The 24590-nt window shown below is 44.1% G+C and overlaps 1 protein-coding gene across 5 annotated transcripts in view; it reads left to right on the forward strand.

Moving 5' to 3' along the window:
• RUFY3 (RUN and FYVE domain containing 3) overlaps positions 1–24590 on the forward strand; it is a 132435-nt gene that overhangs the window by 23722 nt on the left and 84123 nt on the right. The window contains exon 1 of one of the 5 annotated variants that reach the window (XM_073601009.1): positions 21891–22745. The exons of 2 other annotated variants lie outside the window; for them this stretch is intronic. In XM_073601009.1, the coding sequence (XP_073457110.1) occupies positions 22490–22745 (256 nt within the window). In that variant the 5' untranslated portion in view covers positions 21891–22489. Of the gene's footprint in view, positions 1–21890; positions 22746–24590 lie in introns of those variants that run through there. 2 more of the 5 variants (XM_073601010.1, XM_073601012.1) reach the window with 2 other exon arrangements.

The following is a 24590-nucleotide window of genomic DNA, read 5'->3' on the forward strand; positions in this document are numbered from 1 at the left end:
TTCTATGCAGAGCTGCGCCAAACTTTGCACTCTCCAGTTTTAGTGAATCAACCCCACTGTGATGGACAATCGCAGCGATCAGAAAGCCCACCTAACATTAAGGACCATCGGGATGGGGTAGGAACAGGTTAAAGATGTATGCCTAAAGACGAGCTTTTTATGATGCAGTAATGAAAAATCTAGCTTTACTGTATAAATGCAATCGTTTAAAGTGTGTGTGCGTTTTGGGGAGAAAAATTTGTCAAGGAAAGATCAGAGGGCCTTGGGAGATTATCTATCTAAATTCCATGTAACTCTGGTGCCAAATACCTCTCTGACCAGCATAATAAATTCCTCTCAGTATTCCTTTAGTGCAGTCATTTGCATCAGGATTATACTGCATCCAATTCTTCCCTTTAACTTCTTAGGACTTTGTTCCTCCAGCGATGTTACACATTAAAGTGAAATGAGTGACCTGCATAGAGGCTTCCTATCTTGCAGTATCATGAACGGAGTTGTTGCATCACTTTCACTGGAATTCCACACTGTGGTATTAAATTACTGCTGAATTGTCCGTCCTTTTTACATGTCCTACAAAACCACGTTTAGCCATGCCCTTGAACTGTCTATTGAACAAGTTTTCATTAATGTTAATGATTTATATGTATTTTATATTGCTTTCTTTGGTATTGTTTTTGCTTTATTTGCACCAGTCCCTTTTTATTTTTATTATTATTATTATTATTATTTAGGTATAGCACCATCAATTTACGCAGCGCTTTACGTATACATTGTACATTCACGTCAGTCCCTACCCTAAAGGAGCTAACAATCTAAGGTAACTCACATTTATATACTAGGTCCAATTGAGACGGCAGCCAATAAACCTACCAGCATGTCTTTGGAGTGTGGGAGGAAACCCACGCAGGCACAGGGAGAACATGCAAACTCCAGGCAGGTAGTGTCGTGGTTGGGATTCACACCAACGACCCTTTTTACGGCAAGAGTGCTACCCACTACACCACTGTGCTGCCCAGGCAGTGTTGCCCAACGCAGATACAGTGCAAAGACAAGGTAATTTAAAGGTCCTCGAATAAGTTTAGTTCACACCATTGCGCTGCATTGGTGTGTGCTGAAATAAAGTAGGACATGCTGTACTTTTGCCTTCATCTTGCACAGGTGCTTTAAATCACAGTCAATGGCTTTGTATTTTGGACAGCTATTTAGCTAATGCCGCGTACACACGAGCGGACTTTACAGCAGACTTTGTCCTGCGGACTTTTCGACGGACATTACGACGGACTTACCGAATGAACGGACTTGCCTACACACGATCAACCAAAGTCCGACGGATTTGTACGTGATGACGTAGGACCGGACTGAAACAAGGAAGTTCATAGCCAGTAGCCAATAGCTGCCCTAGCGTCGGTTTTTGTCCGTAGCATACAGGACTAGCATACAGACGAGCGGACTTTTTGACCGGACTCGAGTCCGTCGGAAAGATTTGAAACATGTTTCATTTCTAGGTCCATCGAACTTTTGGGGAAAAGAAATCCGCTGGAGCCCACACACGATCGAATTGTCCGACGGACTTCGGTCCGCCGGACCAAGTATGCTGTAAATTGCCGTCATGTGTACGCGACATTAGATAAAGGCCGGATTCACACTAGTGCGACAAACACTCCGACATTGGAAGCTCATGTCGCATGACGTGCGAAAATCAATGTTTCCCTATGGGAGCCGTCCTAACTGGTCCGACACAAGTTGGCCCGACTTTGAAAATGCTCCCTGTACTACTTTGGTCTGACTTTGATCCTACCCATTGACTATCATTGAAGTCAGATCAAAGTCGGATCGCAGTCTTGCATGATCCGACTTTGGCATGCGACTTGTGCTCAGATGATCTTAAGGGGGAACTCCGCGCCAAATTTTAAATAAAAAACCGGCATGGGTTGCCCCTCCAAGAGCATACCAAGCCCTTGGGTCCTGGTATGGATTTTAAGGGGAACCCCTACGCCGTAAAAACGGCATGGGGTCCCCCCAAAATCCACACCAGACCCTTATCCGAGCACGCAGCCCGGCCGGTCAGAAAAGGGGGGTGGGGACAAGCGAGCGCCCCCCCCCCCCTCCTGAACCGTACCAGGCCGCGTGCCCTCAACATGGGGGGTGGGTGCACCTTGTCCCCATGTTGATGAGGACAAGGGCCTCTTCCCGACAACCCTGGCCGTTGGTTGTCGGGGTTTGCAGGTGGCTTATCGGAATCTGGGAGCCCCCTTTAATAAGGAGGCCCCCAGATCCCGGCCCCCCACCCTATGTGAATGAGCATGGGGTACATTGTACCCCTACCCATTCACCTAGGAAAAAAGTGTCAATAAAAAAAAAAAAACACTAGACAGGTTTTTAAAGTAATTTATTAGGCAGCTCCGGGGGTCTTCTTCCGACTTCGGGGGTCTATTCCTTCTTCTCCGTGCTCTCCGGTTCTTCTCCCGCTATCCAGTATCTTCTGCCGGGCTCCTCCGCTATCTTCTGCTCTTTTGCTACCGTTGGGCGGGTCTTCTCCTCTGTCTTCTTCCCTCTTCTTCCGATGTTGACACGACGCTCTCTCCCACTGTAATGCCGTGTGCGCGGTCCGCAACGACTTATATAGGGATGGGGCGTGGTCACCCAGTGATGTCACCCGGTGACCCCGCCCCTTATGACATCAATCCCATCATGCCTCGGGACTGTGACGTCATAAGGGGCGGGGTCACCGGGTGACATCACCCGGTGACCACGTCCCATACCTAATATAAGTCGTTGCGCACCTCGCACACGGCATTACAGCGTGAGAGAGCGTTGTGTCAACATCGGAAGAAGACCGGAGGGAAGAAGCCGATGGAGAAGACCGGGCCAACGCTAGCAGCTACTCATTCACTCAGGGTGGGGGGCCGGGATCTGGGGGCCCCCTTATTAAACGGGGCTCCCAGATTCCGATAAGCCCCCCGTCCGCAGACCTCGACAACCAACAGCCAGGGTTGTCGGGAAGAGGCCCTTGTCCTCATCAACATGGGGACAAGGTGCTTTGGGGCGGGGGGGGCCGCACGGCCCCCCCTGCCCCAAAGCACCCACCCCCCCATGTTGAGGGCACGCGACCTGGTACGGTTCAGGAGGGGGGGGGCGCTCGCTCGTCCCCACCCCCCTTTCCTGACCGGCCGGGCTGCGTGCTCGGATAAGGGTCTGGTATGGATTTTGGGGGGACCCCCACGCCGTTTTTTCGGCGTAGGGGTTTCCCCTTAAAATCCATACCAGACCGAAGGGCCTGGTATGCTCTTGGAGGGGGAGCCCATTCCGGTTTATTTAAAATTTGGTGTGGAGTTCCCCCTCAAGATTCATACCAAACACAGTGACTGGTATTGGCGGGGATCCAAGTCAGAACGTATGTTGGCTTCAAGTCGCAGGGCAAAGTCGGATCCAAAGTAGGGCGGCTGTCATGTTGCACCAGTGTGAACCCGGCCAAATTCCCAGAACATGTCCTGTTGGAGGTACTTGAGGACTGAGGCTGAGAACCACTGCGCTATGCATATGCTACCATGAAGGCACCAGGAAAGTAGCTTTTAGACAAATCACACCTTTTTTTTTTTTTTTTTTTTTGTTTTTCCATGCCAATCAGCCTAGTTAAGCATCAGCTGGGAAATCTGTTGCATGAAAATTGTTTGGGGCGGGGGGGGGGGGGGTGTAAAATGCATTACTTGGATTGAGCATGCATCTGCAAGACAAATTATTAACAAAGCACATAAAACATAAAAATTTGCTACAAATTTTATTGGTCAACAAAACGGGACTTGGAAAAGAGCAAGGAAAGCAAAAAACACACGTATGTTTGAGACACTAACAGAATGTGGTTTTGAGGTCTGACCATTTTGCAGAGAAATTTAACAGGAGTTAAAAGGACTGTGCCCACAAATGGACAGTCTCTTAAGGATTTAAACATTTTAGTAGTCACAACAGTTTGAGGAAGATTTTGCAAAAGAATGCAGCACAGACAATTAAAACAAAGTGAAACGAACAACACAGATTGACAACATCAAAAATATTTCGGTGAAAAATATCCCCCCCCCCCCCCCCCCCAAAAAAAAAAAACCAAAAGTAAAAAATACTTGCTAGAAAACACATCTGTTTTCCAAGACATAAAAAACAAAATACAAAGAGAAAACACGTGTTACAAACTATAAGAACATTCAAATGTACTCTCTTGACACACTCGCACACTCATGCCTCTCTTCAGGGCAAGGTAAAGAATGCTATCTGCAAGCTTTATATAACCTAGGTTTGTGTGCTAATGAGGAAATTGAAAACGCATTTTGGCCACAGAAAAAAAAACAGTCCCTGAGCATGCCCAGAACAACCCAAATGCAAATAGCACAAAATAAGCCACCCCCTGTCCAAAATTAAGCACATCCAGCATGCTATAAAATTACAGATGGGACAAACCCCCCGGTCCAGGAGGCAAACAAAGAGCCTAACATGGGCAAAAGTTATACAACAAACACCATTGCAGTCTATGGGAACTGACTTGTTAATTTTGCAAGTCCCCACTTGGCTGGCTTATATTCTAGTTATTGACCTTAAAATGGGTATGAGGGCCAGGCCCCACCCTGAGGGACATATATCAATGTCACCAATTTAGCCAAAAAACGAAACAAGGAGAAGTGCCTTTTTAAAAATGCAAGATTGCTTAAAAGCTAGTAACTTGGGGGGACTTACTCTGCCTGTAAAGTGGTGCATCTGTAGCATGTATCAAAAATGCTGCTTCAAAGATGTATGGCTTTAGAAAAAACTTACAAATCTATATCGCAGCTGCAAGATTTTAACCCGAAACAAAAAATAGCCTGCCCCCCCAATACATACAGGGCCATTTGGGTCTATTAAGGCTTAAAATGAGAACCCCCCCACGTGAAAAATACCACCCCAAACTAAAAAAAATATTGTGCCCCCCAACACACTTGATTACTGTAAAAATGTCACTGGCAGGGAAGGGGTTAACACTAGGGGCCGATAAAGGGGTTAACTGCGCACCCCTAGTGGCCACAGGGTGGGTTCCTTTAAGAGCTTGTTCACCTTAGCAATCGCACAGGAATGTACTGTGCGTTCCTGAGGAATTTGCATATGGTTCAGTGCGGTGCGATTTGAACCCATTCATTTTAGAATGTGCCCAAATCACTACACCACACCAAAAGTAGTGCATGCACTACTATTGGAAGCTCACTGCTTTTGTGTCCTGCATTTGGGGCATCATTAAGTGTACATTGCTTTGTTGACACGGGCACTTCCTAATTGGCTGTCCAGCAAAGGGGTCTTATTGGGTTCCAGAAGATATGTTGCAGTGCTAGGCGCCCAGTCAGTAGGGGGTAGAGAATGTAACACTGAATCACCAGTCTCCTCTTCTGGAAGAGATACTGGCGAGAGACATGTTGCATTATGATAATGCAGCCCGGTTGTTTTGAATGTGCTCTCAGCCCTTAGTGAATGAGAAAATATTTTTTTCTTGATAACCCATGACTCCACAATGCACAGCGAATTAACATCTATGTGTTGATGTGCATTGCAGTAGTGCATGTTTTATCACCTGTTTCTATGATGCACAAGTATGAATCCAGCCCTAAACCTTTGCAGTAATCAGAAATATTCTAAAACTGTCAAACTTTGTTTCAAGTTAAGGAAAGTGGGAAAATAGTGCTTGACCCATAAGGTTTTCTCATTGGTATTCCTAATTTTAAAGTATTGCTGTTAATATACTGTAAATAATCTGGTTCCCAGGCAGGCGGCTTCTACACCCCCTTGGTTTGTAGTGTAATGTAACAAAAATGGAAATTGAAGTGCCACGCCACTGCTAAGAGGGCCAGATACAACTTTATTTCAGTAAAAGTTAGGGGGGCAACCCAAAGAGTATCCAAACATGATTTTTTTTTTTTTTTTTATGTAAATACAAGCACAGACCTTGGCAGCAGTGTCAAACCAGCTGCTTACAAGATCTGTGCAATCACACTGCCATCAAGCCCCCGTTCACATCAGCTCGATTTGACATGTGATTTGACAGGTCAAATCGCAGCCTATTGCCGGCAATGGGAGCAATGGGAGCATCCCCATCGGTGTGTTGCTGACTTTGCATCACCTGCACGTTCCTGCACTAATTTTGGCAACTTTCAGGGGGCAACTTCAATAGACATCTGTGCATGAACCAGCACTGATGTCTTTCAAGTCACCTCCGAAGTTGGACTAAAATGCGGCTTTGAAATTGTGCGAGTTCAGATGAAGTTGCATGATTTCAAAGCCGTGCTCAGTGTGAACGAGGACTAAAGGTGCAGTTCACTTCAAGTCCCTTCATTATGTTGTCAATCAAGCCCTGATGAAGAGGGCATGCTGGACTCCCAAAACACTGGCTACTCTGGATTGTCCTTCTGACTTTAATTGGAATAATGCTAGTAGTGGTGTGGTACTTCAATTTTTTTTTTTTTTTTTTTTTACACGTTGCAAGCATTGTTTCACAGTCAATGCCACATTGAAATTGATTAGGAGCACCAAGGTTTTCTATTTTACTGAAATATGTCACAATATTTACAACCTCCTTGAATGTCAACCGGACTCCCCAAAACACATAACCCAATTTGAAAACTGGTCCTCCTCCTCTTATCATCATCCTCCTTATCATCCTCTTATCCTCTTGCTCTTCCTCTTATCAACTTCTTCCTCTTATCATCCCCTTCCTCTTATCATCCCCTTCCTCTTATCATCCCCTTCCTCTTATCATCCCCTTCCTCTTATCATCCCCTTCCTCTTATCATCCCCTTCCTCTTATCATCCCCTTCCTCTTATCATTCTCCTCTTATCATTCTCCTCTTATCATCCTCTTCCTCTTATCATTCTCCTCTTATCATTCTCCTCTTATCATCCTCTTCCTCTTATCATTCTCCTCTTATCACCCCCTTCCTCTTATCATCCCCTTCCTCTTATCATTCTCCTCTTATCATCCCCTTCCTCTTATCATCCCCTTCCTCTTATCATCCCCTTCCTCTTATCATCCCCTTCCTCTTATCATTCTCCTCTTATCATCCCCTTCCTCTTATCATTCTCCTCTTATCATTCTCCTCTTATCATCCCCTTCCTCTTATCATCCCCTTCCTCTTATCATCCCCTTCCTCTTATCATCCCCTTCCTCTTATCATTCTCCTCTTATCATTCTCCTCTTATCATCCTCTTCCTCTTATCATTCTCCTCTTATCATCCCCTTCCTCTTATCATTCTCCTCTTATCATTCTCCTCTTATCATCCTCTTCCTCTTATCATTCTCCTCTTATCATCCCCTTCCTCTTATCATCCCCTTCCTCTTATCATCCCCTTCCTCTTATCATCCCCTTCCTCTTATCATCCCCTTCCTCTTATCATCCCCTTCCTCTTATCATCCCCTTCCTCTTATCATCCCCTTCCTCTTATCATTCTCCTCTTATCATCCCCTTCCTCTTATCATTCTCCTCTTATCATTCTCCTCTTATCATTCTCCTCTTATCATCCCCTTCCTCTTATCATCCCCTTCCTCTTATCATCCCCTTCCTCTTATCATCCCCCTCCTCTTATCATCCTCTTCCTCTTATCATCCTCTTCCTCTTATCATTCTCCTCTTATCATCCCCTTCCTCTTATCATTCTCCTCTTATCATCCTCTTCCTCTTATCATTCTCCTCTTATCATCCCCTTCCTCTTATCATCCCCTTCCTCTTATCATCCCCTTCCTCTTATCATTCTCCTCTTATCATTCTCCTCTTATCATCCTCTTCCTCTTATCATTCTCCTCTTATCATCCCCTTCCTCTTATCATCCCCTTCCTCTTATCATCCCCTTCCTCTTATCATCCCCTTCCTCTTATCATTCTCCTCTTATCATCCTCTTCCTCTTGCCATCCTCCTCCTTATCCTCTTCGTCCTTTTCCTCCCCTTCTGCATGGTGCCCTTTCTTGGGCTTCAGAGCATTCTCCTCCTTCCCCATACCTTTACTGAGGCGAGTGCCTTTGCTGGCAGCATTTTTCCCTATTGGCCCATCTTCTAAATCATACTGATGATGGAAATGTGCACTTATTTTTACCTTTTTATAACTTGTGATGTAATTTGATGTGTTACCTCCACATTTTGGCGGACTTGTTACTATGTACTTGCCTCTGCTACTTTTTTTTATGTTGCACTTTTCTGTACATGATGATTTCTACAACATTAAAACAAAACTTGAAAAACTGAATAAAACTTTTGGGGTAAATAATTTGATAAGGAGTAGGCTGACCGAGTGCAGGAAACATTGGGCATTGCTTGATTGCTGGCTCTCAACTGAAAGGACTGAGCTGATGCTGAGGAAGGAGGGGGATCTGGTTGTCAGCAATGATCCTTGGAAGCTTGGGCCTATGTACATACCCATCCTTGTATCATCAGGAAGGCTTAGTCACAGAAAACCTTAAATTCATTTGTGTATGTCCATGAAAAGATAAGTAGATGAAAATAATACAATGTACTAATCTAAAGGCAGAAAAGCAAGTAAAGGTACAAGGATGCTGATTGTATATGAACAGAAGGTTACAGGCATTGACAAGTGGGGGAGGATAGGAAAAAAAATATATGGTGTTGTGCACTCTTGCAAATAAAGGCAATTTTAAATCTTTCATAGGTCTGATGTTCTGCATTTGAAAAGAATAATCTGCTGGGACACATTAATGTGGAAACCTGAGCTCAAGGCTGACCAGGAGGCTTGGATGAGGAGTTGCTTTTCTCAAGGGGACAGAACATTTACATTTCCAGTTAGCCTCTGTAGCAGACTGGTTGGTCTAAACATGGCTTACAGAATTCTAGATAGCTGATGGTTTGGTTGACTGCCATTGTTGTTAAGTGATTTTCAGGCACTTTACTGGTTTTGAAAAATATGTTTTTTCCAGCCCCATATTTTCAGGTTAATGAACTGATCCTTCAAGCCCAATTTTTCTGTACGCTAGACTTGTTTTAAATGTATTAATGCTCCCTTGCATTCGAACAGGCCATAATGATTTGTAGCATTCAAATACCATTAATGGGTTCCAACTCCGTAACAGTAATTCTGGAAACTATTTTCACAATGTTGCCAATATAGGGTGCTTGTGTTGATTATGGTAATTCTAAATGATAATTTGGATAAAGCACTTAGATTTTGATGCTGACTTCAGATGCAGGGAATATTCTCTTCACCCTGCCCACAGTCCAATAGTGTCCAGTAGGTTTGTTAAACCTACTATAAGGCCTAGAGGCATAGCATACAGTGCCTTGAAAAAGTATTCATACTGCTTGAAATATTCTGTCATGTTACAACCAAAAATGTAAATTTTTTTTGTGGGGGATTTTATGTGATAGGCCAACACAAAGTGGCACATAATTGCGAAGTGGAAGAAAAATGATAAATGGTTTTCAATTTTTTTTTTTTTTTCTTTTTTTACAAATAAATATCTGAAAAGTGTGGTGTGCATTTGTACTATTACTCTGATACCCCTAACTAAAATCTGGTAGAACCAATCGCCTTCAGAAGTCACCTACTTAGTAAATAGAGTCCACCTGTGTGTAATTTAATCTCAGTATAAATACAGCTGTTCTGTGAAGCCCTCAGAGGTTTGTTAGAGAACCTTGGTGAAAAAACAGCATTATGAAGGCCGAGGAACACACCAGACATGTCAAAGATAAAGTAGTGGAGAAGTTTAAAACAGGGTTAGGTCATAAAAAATTATCCCAAGCTTTGAACATCTCACGGGGCACTGTTCAATCCACCATCCAAAAATGGAAAGAGCATGGGACAACTGTCCATCTAAACTGACAGACCAGGCAAGGAGAGCATTAATCAGAGAAGCAGCCAAGAGGCCCATGGTAACTCAGGAGGAGCCGCAGAGATCCACAGATCCACAGCTCAGGTGGGAGAATCTGTCCACAGGCAAAAATCGGGCCTTTATGGGAGAGTGGCAAGAAGAAAGCCATAAGAAGTCCCATTTGCAGTTTGCGAGAAGCCACGTGGGGGACACAGCAAACTTGTGGAAGTAGGTGCTCTGGTCAGATGAGACAAACTTTGATCTTTTTGGCCTCAAAGCAAATTGCTATTTGTGGCAGAAAACGAACACTGCGCATCACCCTGAACAAATCATCCCCACGGTGGCAGCATCATGTTGTGGTGATGCTTTGCTTCAGCAGGGACAGGGAAGCTGGCCAGAGTTGATGGGAAGATGGATGGAGCCAAATACAGGGCAATCTTAGAAGAAAAACTGTTAGTCTGCAAATGACTGGAGACTGGGGTGGAGGTTCACCTGACAGCAGGACAACTATCCTAAACATACAGCCAGAGCTACAATGGAATGGTTTAGATCCCAGTGTATTCATGTGTTAGAATGGCCCAGTCAAAGTCCAGACCTAAATCCAATTGAGAATCTGTGGCAAGACTTGGAAATTGCTGTTCACAGATGCTCTCCATCCAATCTGACAGAGCTTGAGCTATTTTGCAAAGAAGAATTGACAAAAATTTCACTCTCTAGATGTGCAAAGCTGGTAGAGACATACTCAAAAAGACTTGCTGCTTGTTGCTGCTAAAGGTGGTTCTACAAAGTATTGACTCGAGGGCTGAATACAAATTCACGACACTTTTCACATATTTATTTGTAAAACATTTTGAAAACCATTTATCTTTTTCTTCCACTTCACAATTATGTGCCACTTTGTGTTGGTCTATCACACTAAATCCCAATAAAATACATTTACGTCTTTGGTTGTAACATGACAATGTGGAAAATTTCAAGGGGTATCTGTAATACACAAAGACTAGCCCAATGCATACTCCAACCTTCAACAGAGCTGCCAAGAACACTGCAGAGAGCAAATGCTGCTGGGCATGGGAAGGGTGCACTAGACAGCGATTTTCCTGCATCAGAGTTGTGCAGTGATATTTATAAATCATTATCAGATTTTGTAAGGTTAGTTGGCCTTAGTATCAGCCGTGTTTGCTACGGACTGAGGTCACCTTTTGCATTGCGTCACTATGGATAATGAGGAAATAGCAGATTGTAAAGGGACCCCTGCCTCCTTGCAGGCAAAGCCATCCTCCACTTGAACTCTTAGGACTTCACATTCAGAAGTAAGCCATAGGTGTGAATGGGGTACAGAAATACTTTGGAGAGGTAATATTATTTTTTGCTTCATGCTCCGGTAGTTTGGTAAGTTCCAGATATCCAGGTAGTCTCGGAGCCAGAGGAGGTTAGCAGTCAGCCCGCTCATTGGAAGAAGAGGCCTGTTCCATTGAGGATTTAGATGTTACAGAGGTCAGTAGTGTTACAAAATAATGGTTTATATTGGATGAGACCAATGAGCTGCTCAAAGCCATATATACTTTCGAGCAGACTGACAATTCTGAGCCAGTTCTGTCTTCTAATGACCCTATGTATACAGGCTTAAAAGAACAAAGGAGTAGGTTCTTTCTTGTCCATCAGCCCCTTAGGGAAATTATTTTTAAGGAGAGGAAATGTCCTGAGAAAAAGCTCTTTATATCCAGATATTGGAAGTGGCGCTTGCCCTTCAAATCCCAGGAGCAGGTGCTATATAAGTGTCCAAGAGTGGATGAAGTACTGTCTTAGCTATCTAGAAACCGATTTATCATTTGAGGGTCCAATCACACCAGAAACTGCGCATTTACTGCACACTTTTGTATGCACAGTGAAGTACACTTGACGCACATTTTTGTATGCGTTTTCTGTGAATTTTTTTCCTTTTGAGGTCACTTCTGTCTTCTTTCTTCCTTGGGCTTTATGTGCATTTCGCTGCGTTGGGGTTAATTTTTGTGCATCTACATGCATTTGTGTGAGTTTCTGTGCATTTGCAGTGAAGAAAAAATGCAGTTTGCTGTGCTTTTTGCACAGCAATAGTGTGAACTATGCCTATAAGATAACATAGCTTTTTTTTTTTTTTTTTTTATAGTCTCTATGCTGTTGAAGTGCAGTCAAAAATGAATCCCACTGCATCTGGTGTAAATGGGCCCTAAAGATTTAGGTCTTCTTAAAGATCAGATGGACAGGAAAGTAAAATTCATTATTAAAGAGAGTTTGGGACACATCCCCCTCTCTTTGGGTCCAGCCCTGGCTTCCACTATCTGTGGCTAGGAACTTGGATGTGTGGGTAAGACAGTTGAGCTTCTCGCCCCACTGAGCAGATCCAGGAATCAATTTTGTATAGTGGCTAAGGGGTGGCTTTTTGGCAGATGCTGCAGTAGAGTCCATTAAGCCTACAGCCAAAGCTACAGCTCTCATTAATTCGTCCAGGAGAGCCACTTGGCTCAAGGACTGGAATAGAGATTTGACTTCAAAAAGTAAGCTTTGTGGTATCCCTTTTTAAAGGTATTCTCATTTTTGATACAGGTCAAAATACTGTTTTGACGCCATCTTTTCAGAAGTGGAAGTAGTTTCCTTCTAAGCAGAAAAGGTTCTGCTACAAAAAGCCTTTTTGTGGACAACACAAGTCTAAATTGGGTACCAACTAAAAAGACGTGGTCCTTTCATAAAAAAGGGCTAAGACAGCATTTTATTCAGCCTCTCAACCTCTTAAAAAGAGTATCGCCTGGCCAAATGTGGGGAAAAGGCCATTTCTTTTCTACAGTCAGTGGGAAACGTTTTTTGAGCAGAGCATTTTTGTTCCCTAGATCATAAAAGGATGCAGACTGGAGATTTCAGTTACTCCCCATTGTTCCTATGTTAAAAAACTGCCAAGAGACCAATAGAAATTCAAGGCTCTGGCAGATACCGTATTATGCCTCATTTAGTGGAAGAGAAAGTTATTGTGGCTGTCCCATAGGACTAACTCTGTTTTAATTTTTTTGGGTTCAGAAACCTTTGAGGAAATACAGAATGATACAAAATCTGAAAGAATTAGGCACTGGCAGTTTTAACCAAGCCTGGCCACAGTTTACCCTGTTGGTCCAGTTCGTTTGTGTAGTGAGTGCTTCAAACCATGCCTGGGAATGTTTACGTGTACCATGCCGGGCCACTTGGAAGAGGTGGTCCCGGGCACGGTTCACTTGTGGTCTAGTGAAGTTTGCTTCAGTACGAGTGCAAACCTTGCCTGAGCACAGAACTCTCCAATGCACAGAGCAGGTAAGCATGATGTGTGTTATTTAAAAAAAACAACTTTTATAATCACTTTAATTCTAGCATCCTGGTTGAATTGAGTGACTCAAAAGTCAGAGCAGGCCTGGAGTCCTTTTGACCATCATCATTTATAGGCTTGTGAGCTTTACATACTAAAATTATGTTCTGCACTCCTGTGACTTGCTTTCAGCTGACAGTGGGCTAAAGACAGCTGTCGACAGATGTCACTGAGCCGGGCCAGGCTCAGGAAAGATCCAGACTTCACACTTGAGATTCACCCAGATGCCTGGATCGAAAGAGGGCTAAGCCTCTCAGCAAGCCTCTGAGAGCCTGCGCCAGCTGCTCCCACCCCCTGCACAGCCCGGCGCTCTAGTGAGCATTAACCACTTGCCGACCAGCTGGAATGGCACGGCTGGGCGAAACAACGTTATGTTACGTCGCTTTGCCCTGTGGCCACTAGGGAAGCGCGCACTGCCGTTCTTCCTCGGAGCTGATGTGAGTGCACCCACGGTCTCGATCACCGCCGGGCTCCCGCGATCACTGCTAACACACCGAGAACCGGGATCTGTGTGTGTAAACACACAGTTTCCGGATCTCTGAGGGAAAAAGAGATTCATACAGAGTATGAACAGCGATCTGTCATCTCCCCTACACAGTCCCCTCCCCCCTTCAGTTAGAACACACACTAGGGAACACAATTAACCCCTTGATCGCCCCCTAGGGTTAACCCCTTCCCTGCCAGTGACATTTTTACAGTAATCAGTGCATTTTTATAGCAAATGGCATTGGTCCCAAAAATGTGTCAGAAGTGTCCGATGTGTCCATCATAATGTCGCAGTTCCGATAAAGATCGCCGCCATTACTAGTAAAAAAAAAAAAAATAATAATAAAAATGCCATTCAACTACCCCCTATTTTGTATATGCTTTAACTTTTGCGCAAACCAATCAATATATGCTGCTTACGATTTTTTTTTTTTTTTACCAAAAAAAGAAGAATACATATCGGCCTAAACTGAGGGAAAAAATGTTTTTTTTATATATTTTTGGGGGATAGTTATTATAGTAAAAAGTATTGCGTTTTTTTTTTTTTTTTTTTTATAGCGCAAAAAATAAAAACCGCAGAGGTGATCAAATACCACCAAAAGAAAGCTCTATTTGTGGGAAAAAAAGGATGTCAATTTTGTTTGGGTGCAATGTCGCACAACCACAGAATTGTCAGTTAAAGCGACGTAGTGCTCTGGTCAGGAAGGGGGAGAGAGCCGGTGACTGACTGGCAGTCTGCTCAGTGAAGACTGAGAACTGAGCGATCAGTTGTCTTTGATCACTCAGTTCTCAGCGACAGGGTAGAGATGCAGCATCAGTAAGTATGAGGCTGGGTTCAAACTGCAGCACGGAGCGGCTCACAGCAGGGGTCTGGTGCATCCCTGTTCACCGTTTCAGGTCCGATTTAAGCCCAAAATTTTGTCTGAAACAGACCAGAAGACGCACAGGACTCCTGTGCAATTCTCACCGGAGCCGCTCCGAAGATGTATGAACTGGCTACATAGAGAGCCAGTTTCTGTATCAAACGAAAAAAAAGACGTTCGAGAATTTTCGAACAATTAGTACCATCCTCGGGTTCACTGTGAAACATAGAGGAAAACCGGAGGATTGTTCGCCCCATATTTTCTGATGGTATGTACCCAGCCTAAACCTGAATAGTATGCTTCTAATTCAGTAATAAATGTTAACTGGGTTTCATTTAAAGTGTTAGCTAATAGAGGACATTTTCAAACTCCTTATTAGTTAACCATTCAGGAAAATAGTGTGTTTTTCACAAAAATTTAAAGCACAGTCCCCAAGGAGTAACTAAAAGCAACGCTGTACATATGTTGGGAATGAAGCTGACACAGATGCTCCTCCTACCCTTCGCTCCTCATGTGGTCAATCAATGATTACACCAATACTTCCTATTAGGAATCCATCACATAATGAGTGAACAGCTGGGAGCTGCACTCAAAAAAAAAAAAAAAAAAAAAAAAAAGCACACATTTTACCAAATAGTAAAGAAGGTGCTTTTACAATGGTATTAAAAATCTGCATACATCCAATGAGGGGGTTTAGATTAGGGGTGGGTTATAATAACTTTTTTTTTATATATTTAAAATATATAAAATGTATATAATTTAAAATAAGTTATCAATTCGTAAAATATTTATTAACACTTTTTTAAAAATAAGAACATCATGAAGTTAACTTAAAAGGCCCATTTTTGCCATTTTGGAAGCTCTTGTTGTGTAAGGCCCCATTCAAACTTTTATGTATTTTTTAGGTGCAATGAGTTAAAAAAAAAACTCTGCTTATTTAGGGCTTTATTTACTAATGCTGGAGAGTGCAAATCAGTCTCACTTCTGCAAAGAAACCAATCCGCTTCCAGGTTTTTTGCCAAAGCTTAATTGAACAAGCTGAGGTTAAAAGCTGATTGGTTTCTATGCAGAAGTGAGACTGATAATGCACTCTCCAGCATTAGGGTTCACACTGGTAAGACATCTGCTCCAACATTGGGAGCTCGTGTTGCATGATGTGTGTAAATCAATGAATTCCTATGAGAGCCATCTTAAAGTGGCTGTAAACCTAGTTACACCACTTTTACCTACAAGTTAGCCTATAATGAGGCTTACCTGTAGGTACCTGAAATATCTACTAAACCTGGAGATATTTACCATATAAGCTTGCAACGACGTCATGGGTGCATGCGCACTGAAGAAAGGGCACGAAGGTGCCCTTTCTAGAGGGCCCGTGCCGTGACCGGCGGCTCCCGCGACTCCAGCCACGAAGGGGTGAAGATGGATGCGGCCACCAGCGGGGACATCACGGGCTTCGTTTGCAGGTAAGTGTACCATAATGGGCTAGTATGCGATGCATAATTGCCCATTATGCTTTTACTTTGCAGGGGAAAAGAGAGGAAGTAAAACCCATCAGGGTTTACCTCCTCTTTAATTGGTCCGACACAAGCCAGTCCGACTTTGAGGCCAGGTTCACACTAGTGCGACAAACGCTCCGACATTGGGAGCTCATGTCGCATGACGTGTGAAAACCAATGTTTCCCTATGGGAGCCGTCTTAACTGGTCCGACACAAGTCGGTCTGACTTTGAAAATGCTCCCTGTACTACTTTGGTCCGACTTTGATCCTACTTCAGCCTATTGACTATCATTGAAGTCGGATCAAAGTCGGATCACCGTCTTGCATGATCCGACTTTGGCATGCGACTTGTGCTCTGATGATCTTGAGGGGGAACTCCACGCCAAATTTTAAATAAATAAATGGCATGGGTTCCCCCTCCAAGAGCATACCAGGCCCTTGGGTCTGGTATGGTTTTTAAGGGGAACCCCCTTACGCCGAGTTCCGGGGGTCTCTTCCCTCTTCTCCGCGCTCTCCGGCCTCTTCTCCGCGCTCTCCGGCCTCTTCTCCGCGCTCTCCGGCCTCTTCTCCGCGCTCTCCGGCCTCTTCTCCGCGCTCTCCGGCCTCTTCTCCGCGCTCTCCGGCCTCTTTTCCGCGCTCTCCGGTTCTACTCCCGCTCTACGGTATTTTCTGCCGGGCTCCTCTGCTATCTTCTGCTCTTTTGCCGACTCTTTTGCTAGCGGTGGCCCGGTCTTCTCCATCTTCTTCCCTCTGCTCTTCTTTCGATGTTGACACAACGCTCTCTCCTGCTGTAATGCCGTGTGCGCGTTGTGCAACGACTTATATAGGCATGGGGCATGGTCGGAAGAAGACCTCCGGAGCTGCCTAATAAATTACTTTAAAAACCTGTCTAGTGTGTTTTTTTTCTATTGACACTTTTTTTTTTTCCTAGGTGAATGGGTAGGGGTACGATGTACCCCTACTCATTCACATAGGGTGGGGGGCTGGGATCTGGGGGCCCCCTTATTAAAGGGGGCTCCCGGATTCCGATAAGCCCCCCGCCCGCAGACCCCGATAACCAACGGCCAGGGTTGTCGGAAAGATGCCCTTGTTCTCATCAACATGGGGACAAGGTGCTTTGGGGTGGGGAGGCCGCAAGGCCCCCATGTTGAGGGCATGCGGCCTGGTACGGTTCAGGAGGGGCACTCGCTTGTCCCCACCCCCTTTCCTGACCGGCCGGGCTGCGTGCTCGGATAAGGGTCTGGTATGGATTCTGGGGGGGACCCCCACACGGTTTTTTCGGCATGGGGGGTCCCCTTAAAATTCATACCAGACCGAAGGGCCTGGTATGCTCTTGGAGGGGGAACCCATGCCGGTTTTTTATTTAAAATTTGGAGTGGAGTTCCCCCTCAAGATTCATACCAAACACAGTGCCTGGTATTGGCAGGGATCCAAGTCGGATCCCCATTCATTGAAAGTCGGACGTATGTCGGCTTCTAGTCGCAGGGCAAAGTTGGATCCAAAGTAGGACGGCTGTCGTGTCGCACCAGTGTGAACCTGGCCTAAAAGGAATTTATGTCACGCTGGGATTGTTTCGATTGGTCAAATGACAAGTCAGACAGGGGCCTCCTATCACGGGATCCCTGGACAGGTAAATGTCCTAATATTAAAAGTCAGCAGGTACAGTATATGTAGCTGCTGACTTTTAATTTTTGGAGGGGCAGGCTGGAGCTCCGCTTTAAGACAGCCATCATTGACTAACATGGGATTTCACATGTCACGCAACTCGAGGTCTCACAAGTCGGATCCCAAGTTGCGGCAGTGTGAACCAAGCCTAAAACTGGAGAGTGGAGCATCTGGTACAGATGTGCATGGCAGCCAATCAGCTTCTAACTTTAGCTTGTTCAATTAAGCTTTGACAATGAGTGCCAGTTCACACTTGTGTGCTGTGAATTTGCAGCGGATTCCGCAACCGCATCCAAATCGCACCCCGTTCATACGAATCGCTGCAGGTGTGTATGTTAACGACACCCTGAAATCAGTTTGCAAAACGTAGTGCAATCTGATTATGGTGCGGCCAAAAAAAGGGTCTTGCATGCTTTTGGTGTGAAATGATGGCTCACATCGCACTGCTGAAGAATCGCGTGTGATTTGAACAGGAATCTGGTGCGATTCCTGTTCAAAATTGCATGCGGTTTCCGCACTGCATAGTGTGAACCGACACTAAAAACCCAGAAGCTGAATGTTTCTATGCAGAGCTGCACCAGATTTTGCACTCTCCAGTTTTAGCAAATCAACCCCACTGAGTCTATAAAGGTAGAAGGAGGCATCTTTGGGTACCAGCTATTTAAAATATCACATTTAGATATGTACAGCATATTTGTTTGATTTGTACACATCTAAATGCACACTATAGTAATCAATGAGAACACGAACACACACACACAAAAATGTGCACTGTTCTAGTAGGACACAGCTGCCCACATGGCGACAAAGATCTGCATATTTTACATGTGTATGCACAAAAACGCATAATCCATTAGAAGACTTGTAAGTGTAATTGCTGTACGCATCTACGCGTGTCTAAACACAAGTACTTTACTTTAGGCATGTATTTTATGGCGGCTCTGCCAACAAGAACCTGCATTGTGTGCAGAAAATATGCTTATGCCTGTGTAAATGATGCCTCAGGGCTCATTCAGATGAACCCGAAGACCCGTCCTCTGTGCGCTGCAGCTGTCTGCCGCACCTATATCCAACTTAAAGCTGCGCTCAGACAGCCTCTAGTGGATGCAGGCACAGCAGCTGCATGTACACCGTCAGAATGTCAAAATCTGACATTTAGGCAAAAGCACGGACCTAAAATCAGACAATATGCGTTTAGAACTGTGCACCCGCTCCTGCCCACGAGGACCCATCTGAATGAGCCCTTAGGCGTTTAAATTCTCCTAAATGCTTATGCATTGAAGTGTGCATGCATTTATGTGCGTCCATGCATAAAATATGCAGGTCTGTATAGCTCTGGACGCAACTATGTCCCACTCTTCCTTCCTTTTCCTTCCTTTTTTTTTTTTTCTTGTGTGTAGCTTAACACAGCGCACATTTTTTTGCATGTAGGATAAGCTAAGTGTATGAGTTTAATAATTACTATAGTGCTGCCTTTAAGGTGGATTTAGACATGCGTCTAAATCTCCCTTGCCTCTGAAGCCCGATCCACTTTCAGATCACACTCGAAAGTCTGCTGATAGGTGGTGAGGAAGTGAAGCGACACCTCCTCCCCACCTGTTTTAACCCCGGTTTTGCCGACAAATGCACCACAACCACATGCATTGCACGCGGTTGCGGGGCATTTGCGGTGCTTCTCCATTTATTTGAATCTGTAGCGTTCAGTGGGCTTGCCACCCACTGATCGCTGCAAATGGTGCGATCTTTGCCACAGAAATGAATGGCGGCATCACTGCTGTGGCCTGTAAACAACCTCGTCTGCAGCATATTGATTCTTAAGGAGGGGCGGTTGGCGAGTGGCAAAAAAGCACCTTCTTAAGGACCAGAAGGATTTGCCCCCTTAATGACCAAGCAATTTTTTTTTTTGCAATACGGCCCTGTTTGCTTTAACCGACAATTGCATGGTCGTTCGACGTTGTACCTAAATAAAATTGATGTCCTTTTTTTCCCCACAAATAGAGCTTTCTTTTTGTGGTATTTGCTCACCACTGCGGTTTTTTTTTTTTTTTTGTGCTATAAACAAAAAAAGACCGACCATTTTGTAAAAAAAACAAAAAAAAACAATATTTTACTTTTTTACTATAATAAATATCCAAAAAAAAGTCTTCATCGGTTTAGGCCAATATGTATTTTTCTTCATATTTTTGGTAAAAAAAATCGCAATAAGTGTATATTGATTGGTTTGCACAAAAGTTATAGCGTCGACAAAATAGTGGATATATTTATGGCATTTTTATTATTCTTTTTTTTTTACTAGTAATGGCGGTGATCAGCGATTTTTAGCGGGACTGCGACATTGGGGCGGATAAATTGGACACTTTTGACACTTTTTTGGGACCATTGTCAATCATACAGCGATCAGAGTTAAAAATAGCCACTGATTACTGTATAAATGTCACTGGCAGGGAAGGCGTTAACACTAGGGGGTGATCAAGGGGTTAGGTGTTCCCTAGGGAGGTGTTTCTAACTGTGGGTGGAGTGGACTGACTGGTAGTAGAGATCGCTGTTTCTGATCACTAGGAATGGCAGATCTTTCTCTACTTCCCTGACAGGATGGGGATCTGTCTGTTTTACATTGACAGATCCCCGTTATGGCTCATTGAGGAGTGATTGCGGGGTATACCGGCGGACATTACGACCGTCGGCCACGCGCATCGGCTCCGGTGTCGTACGCCCCCCCCTTAGAGCTCTTAAAGTGGCGGTTGTACACCTACGACAATTCGCACAGCCCTGCCAACCGCTGCAGTATAATGACGGCGGCTGATGGGGGTGAGGAAGTGATGCGACTCCTCGTCGCCTGTTTTAATGCCATTTTGCCAGCAAAAGTGCCACATCCACATGCATTGCACAAGGTTGCAGGGCATTTGTGGTGCTTCTTTATTTACTTGAATATATAGTGTTCAGTGAGCTTGCTGACCGGAAGTGGGGTGAACTTTGCCACTGACATGAAGTGCGGCATCGCTTCCACGGCCTGTAAACACCCCCATCTGCAGCCTATTGACGCTTAAGGAGGGGCGGTTGGCAAAAATGAGACTCAACTACGCATTTTTTGGCACCCCCCCACCTCAAATCTGAGCCTAGGTTCACACTGATGCGATGCGGGAACCAGCGTGATTCCAGCGCTGGTTCACGCATCACATTTCTCCCGCAGGCAGTTCACACTGCCTTCTGTAAACCGCTGCTCGGATTGCAATGCGAACTGTGAACTCGCACAGGAATCGGATCCCATAGGTGAGAACACCCATGTGATCCGATTTCAGTGGGGGGGGGGGGAGACCCTGCACTTTTTTCCTGCGAATCTAATGGAAGTTCAGCCATACAACTATATGGCTAGGTACACACTGATACACACACACACACATTTTATTGCTAATTTGAGCCGTTGCGATCGCTCAAATTCGTCATTTTAATAACATCGTTTTCCATGAGTGCTGTTCACATCAATGCTTTGCGAATCTAAGCTGCGTAAATAAAGGATCCTGTCCGAGTTTGATCCGTGTGCGATGCAAATTCAGCTCCATAGATTGCAAAATTTGCAGTAGAATCGCAAGAACACATAAAGAATTTGCAATGCAAACTCGCAACGCAATTGGATCAAAATCGCGCTAAATTCGCACTGCAGCAGTGTGAACCTAGCCTGAGGCTGAACTCGCGTATCGCAGACATCGCATGTGATCGTCACCGCAGGTGCGGTTGCAAATCGCATAAGATGTCTGTGATCGCAGTAGTGTGTACCTGGGCTAAATGAGGCCTTAGATGCGCACGAAACTATACGTTGTACACATCTAAACGCAGCATTTTTTTATGCCCACGTGAATAAGCCTTTTTAATTTTAAAATTCTTTTTAGGACTGAACAGAGAACAACAGATGGCTAAATGAGCCTGGAGATCATTATAAGAGTAGGAAGACGTCTATGACTTGTTTTTCTTTCTATGGTCTAGGTGTAAATAATGGTTAATTGCTTTAGCTGTATCACACGGGTTTCCTTCGTCTTCTGGGAGACAGGATCAATGACGAGCCTTATTGTGTTTGATCTGATTTTCAGTTTGCTAGTCGAGTCTGAAGCAAGGTGGAGTCTGATCAGGGAGGGGATGGCTGTCACAGAGCAAGCAATAGGGTTGGGTATTGAAGGACAGAACATTTTAATTGCTTCTCCCTGCATCAGCAGCATTCTGGGACTTGCTTACGCTCTGAGCATCCCTGGTCACATGAGTGTGAATTTTCTCTTCTCTTCATTAGTCAGCCATTTTGGTCAACACCCTGCTTACTGCGCACAACCAATCCTACAAGATCACAAGTGCCTGGGCTGTGCAGACCTGCTGCCCTCTTTGGATTCCCATATCTGTCTGTCTCCTATATACCGGCCATTCACATCACAGTGGATGCCTGCTTTACATTTGTCACTGACTGCCTGCCTGACTAGAACAAAGGAGAGCCTTTTTAATCTGGAGTTTTGCGCTTTTAGCAAGCAGCTTTGACGCATGACGATTGGCAGCAGAGCAGCAGGGGGGCGGAAGAGGCAGACGCAGGAATCCAAAGCAAGCCAAGGAGGAAGAGCACCTTTCCTGTTTTGCAGAACTGAAAACAGTCCTACAGAACATCTTCTCTATTCCTTTCTTGCACATTAACTGTGCAGCTTTCTCTAAGTTCAGAATAATCCCCTGGACTCTTCACAACGCCTTTTTTTTAATTTTTTTTTTTCATTATTTCTGATATTTTCGAGTGGGTGTTCTACCACCTGAGGCCATCATGACGGCTCTTACCCCTCAGAGCGACATGCCAACCCCCACCACGGACAAGATAACCCAGGCTGCAATGGAAACCATATACCTTTGCAAATTCCGCGTCTCTATGGATGGCGAATGGCTCTGCTTGCGTGAACTTGACGACATTTCGCTTACGCCAGACCCTGAACCTAATCCTGAAGGTATGGGCCAATTCGATACCATGACAACATCCCACAATCCCCTGCTGTATCATTCTTCTGATCAAAAACAAACCTGGGGTTAGTTGCAAATGAGTTGCTTTCTGCTAATGCTTAGCGTTTTATTAAAATCAACCTGAAATTTCAGTAATTGTTGTAAAGCGCTGCGCAAACTGTTGCCGCTATATAAATCCTGTATTATAATAATAATAATTGCAATTTTTTTTATGTTGTGCCATGCAATTGTTTTTTTTTAGCTACAATGATATTTATGTGTTTGCAGTGATACAAAGTCCAATAACGATTATTCTCCACTTTTTAAGTTAATTTATGACACAAGTCACCTCTTCCTAGATTAGTGAAGGTCATTAGTGCGTTGGTCTGCGCCGTTGTTTACACGGTCGTTATTGTATATACGAGTAATACAATAGGCATCAATTTTTGTTTTATGTTAGAATATCACTTGTATTCTCTGGAGCTATAATTCTGACTCATTAACAACATCATAACGATCCTTTTTAGCGATGCTGAAATGCTGATGTTTCTATTTTGCCGTCAGCTTATAAGCATTCACCTTCATATTACCTTTTGTCATGGTTGTTGCAGTGAAATACGCCATATCATCAAGTGAGCCTTCCTTAGCAACCTGCTAGGCCTGCAGGATGGAGCTGAATTGCGTGACTGCTCTATCTGCATGCAGCAGGGAACTGGTTAAATGGTAATGCCTCCTCCCTTGTTGTAGAGCTCATGTCATTCTGCCCAAATAGTTTGGAGACAAAAGACCCAGTGAGCATACAGAAAGCTACTGTCTGCCTGTAAATCCCTGGTTTTATATTCACCTACTTCCTTGTGATCTGTGCCCTTCTGCTATTCCATTGGAATCATCATTGTTTTCGTGTTCTTTTTTTTTTACTGCAATGGCAGAGTAAGTATGAATGTTGATATCCATTTTCCTAACTTAGTGATACGAATACTAAAGTAAATAGTTATATGGGGGAAAAAATAGAAAATATTTATTAGCATTAATAGACCCCCTGCAGCTCCTCCCCATGTAAAGTATGGGCTGCATTTACTGTAGTCGGAAGTCTACATTGACTATGTCGTTGTGCTGGGTCTTGGCCAGATCTCACCCCTTGTGCATGCAATTGGCAAGAGTAGTCCATATAGGGTTGCCACCTCATCCAAAATTTCCATTCGTCGCACCCCTTCCTTTAAAGCTTAAGTTTGACACATTCATACCTCCCAACTTTTCGAGATGGGAACGAGGAACACCTATTAGCAAAAGTATGTAGGCATAGGACACACATCCTGCCATACCCCCTTAAAGGAGAATTATGTGGGAAAAAAAGTTTGGCTAAACCCACAAGTCCCCTAGGCTTTTACTTTTTACGCAGTTGGGCTAGTCAGAATCCCAACAGATGCTATGGACTTAGGGTTGCCACCTCATCCCTTTAAACCCGAACACACATGAATTATACAGGTTCTGAGGTTTAATGCAAATAAGGCACCAAGTGAGTTTAATTACCACCTTAATCAGCCACAGAACCTGTGTAATTAATATGTGTTTGGTTTTAAAGGGATGAGGTGGCAACCCTAAGTCCATAGCATCTGTTGGGATTCTGACTAGCCCAACTGCGTAAAAAGTAAAAGCCTAGGGGACCAAATGAGTGTTAAGTCTAGGGTACGTACAGTCAATCCGGAAAGTATTCACAGCGCTTCACTTTTTCCACATATGTCACAGCCTTATTTCAAAATTGATTAAATTCATTATTCTCCTCAAAATTCCACAGACAATACCCCATAATGACAACGTGAAATACGTTTTTTTTTTTAAATCTTTGCAAATTTATTAAAAATAAAAAACGAAAAAAAAAAATCACATGTACATATTCACAGCCTTTGCCATGAAACTCGAAATTGAGCTCA

This window comes from Aquarana catesbeiana, linkage group LG01 (genome assembly GCF_042186555.1).
Source record: "Aquarana catesbeiana isolate 2022-GZ linkage group LG01, ASM4218655v1, whole genome shotgun sequence".
NCBI lineage: Eukaryota > Metazoa > Chordata > Amphibia > Anura > Ranidae > Aquarana > Aquarana catesbeiana.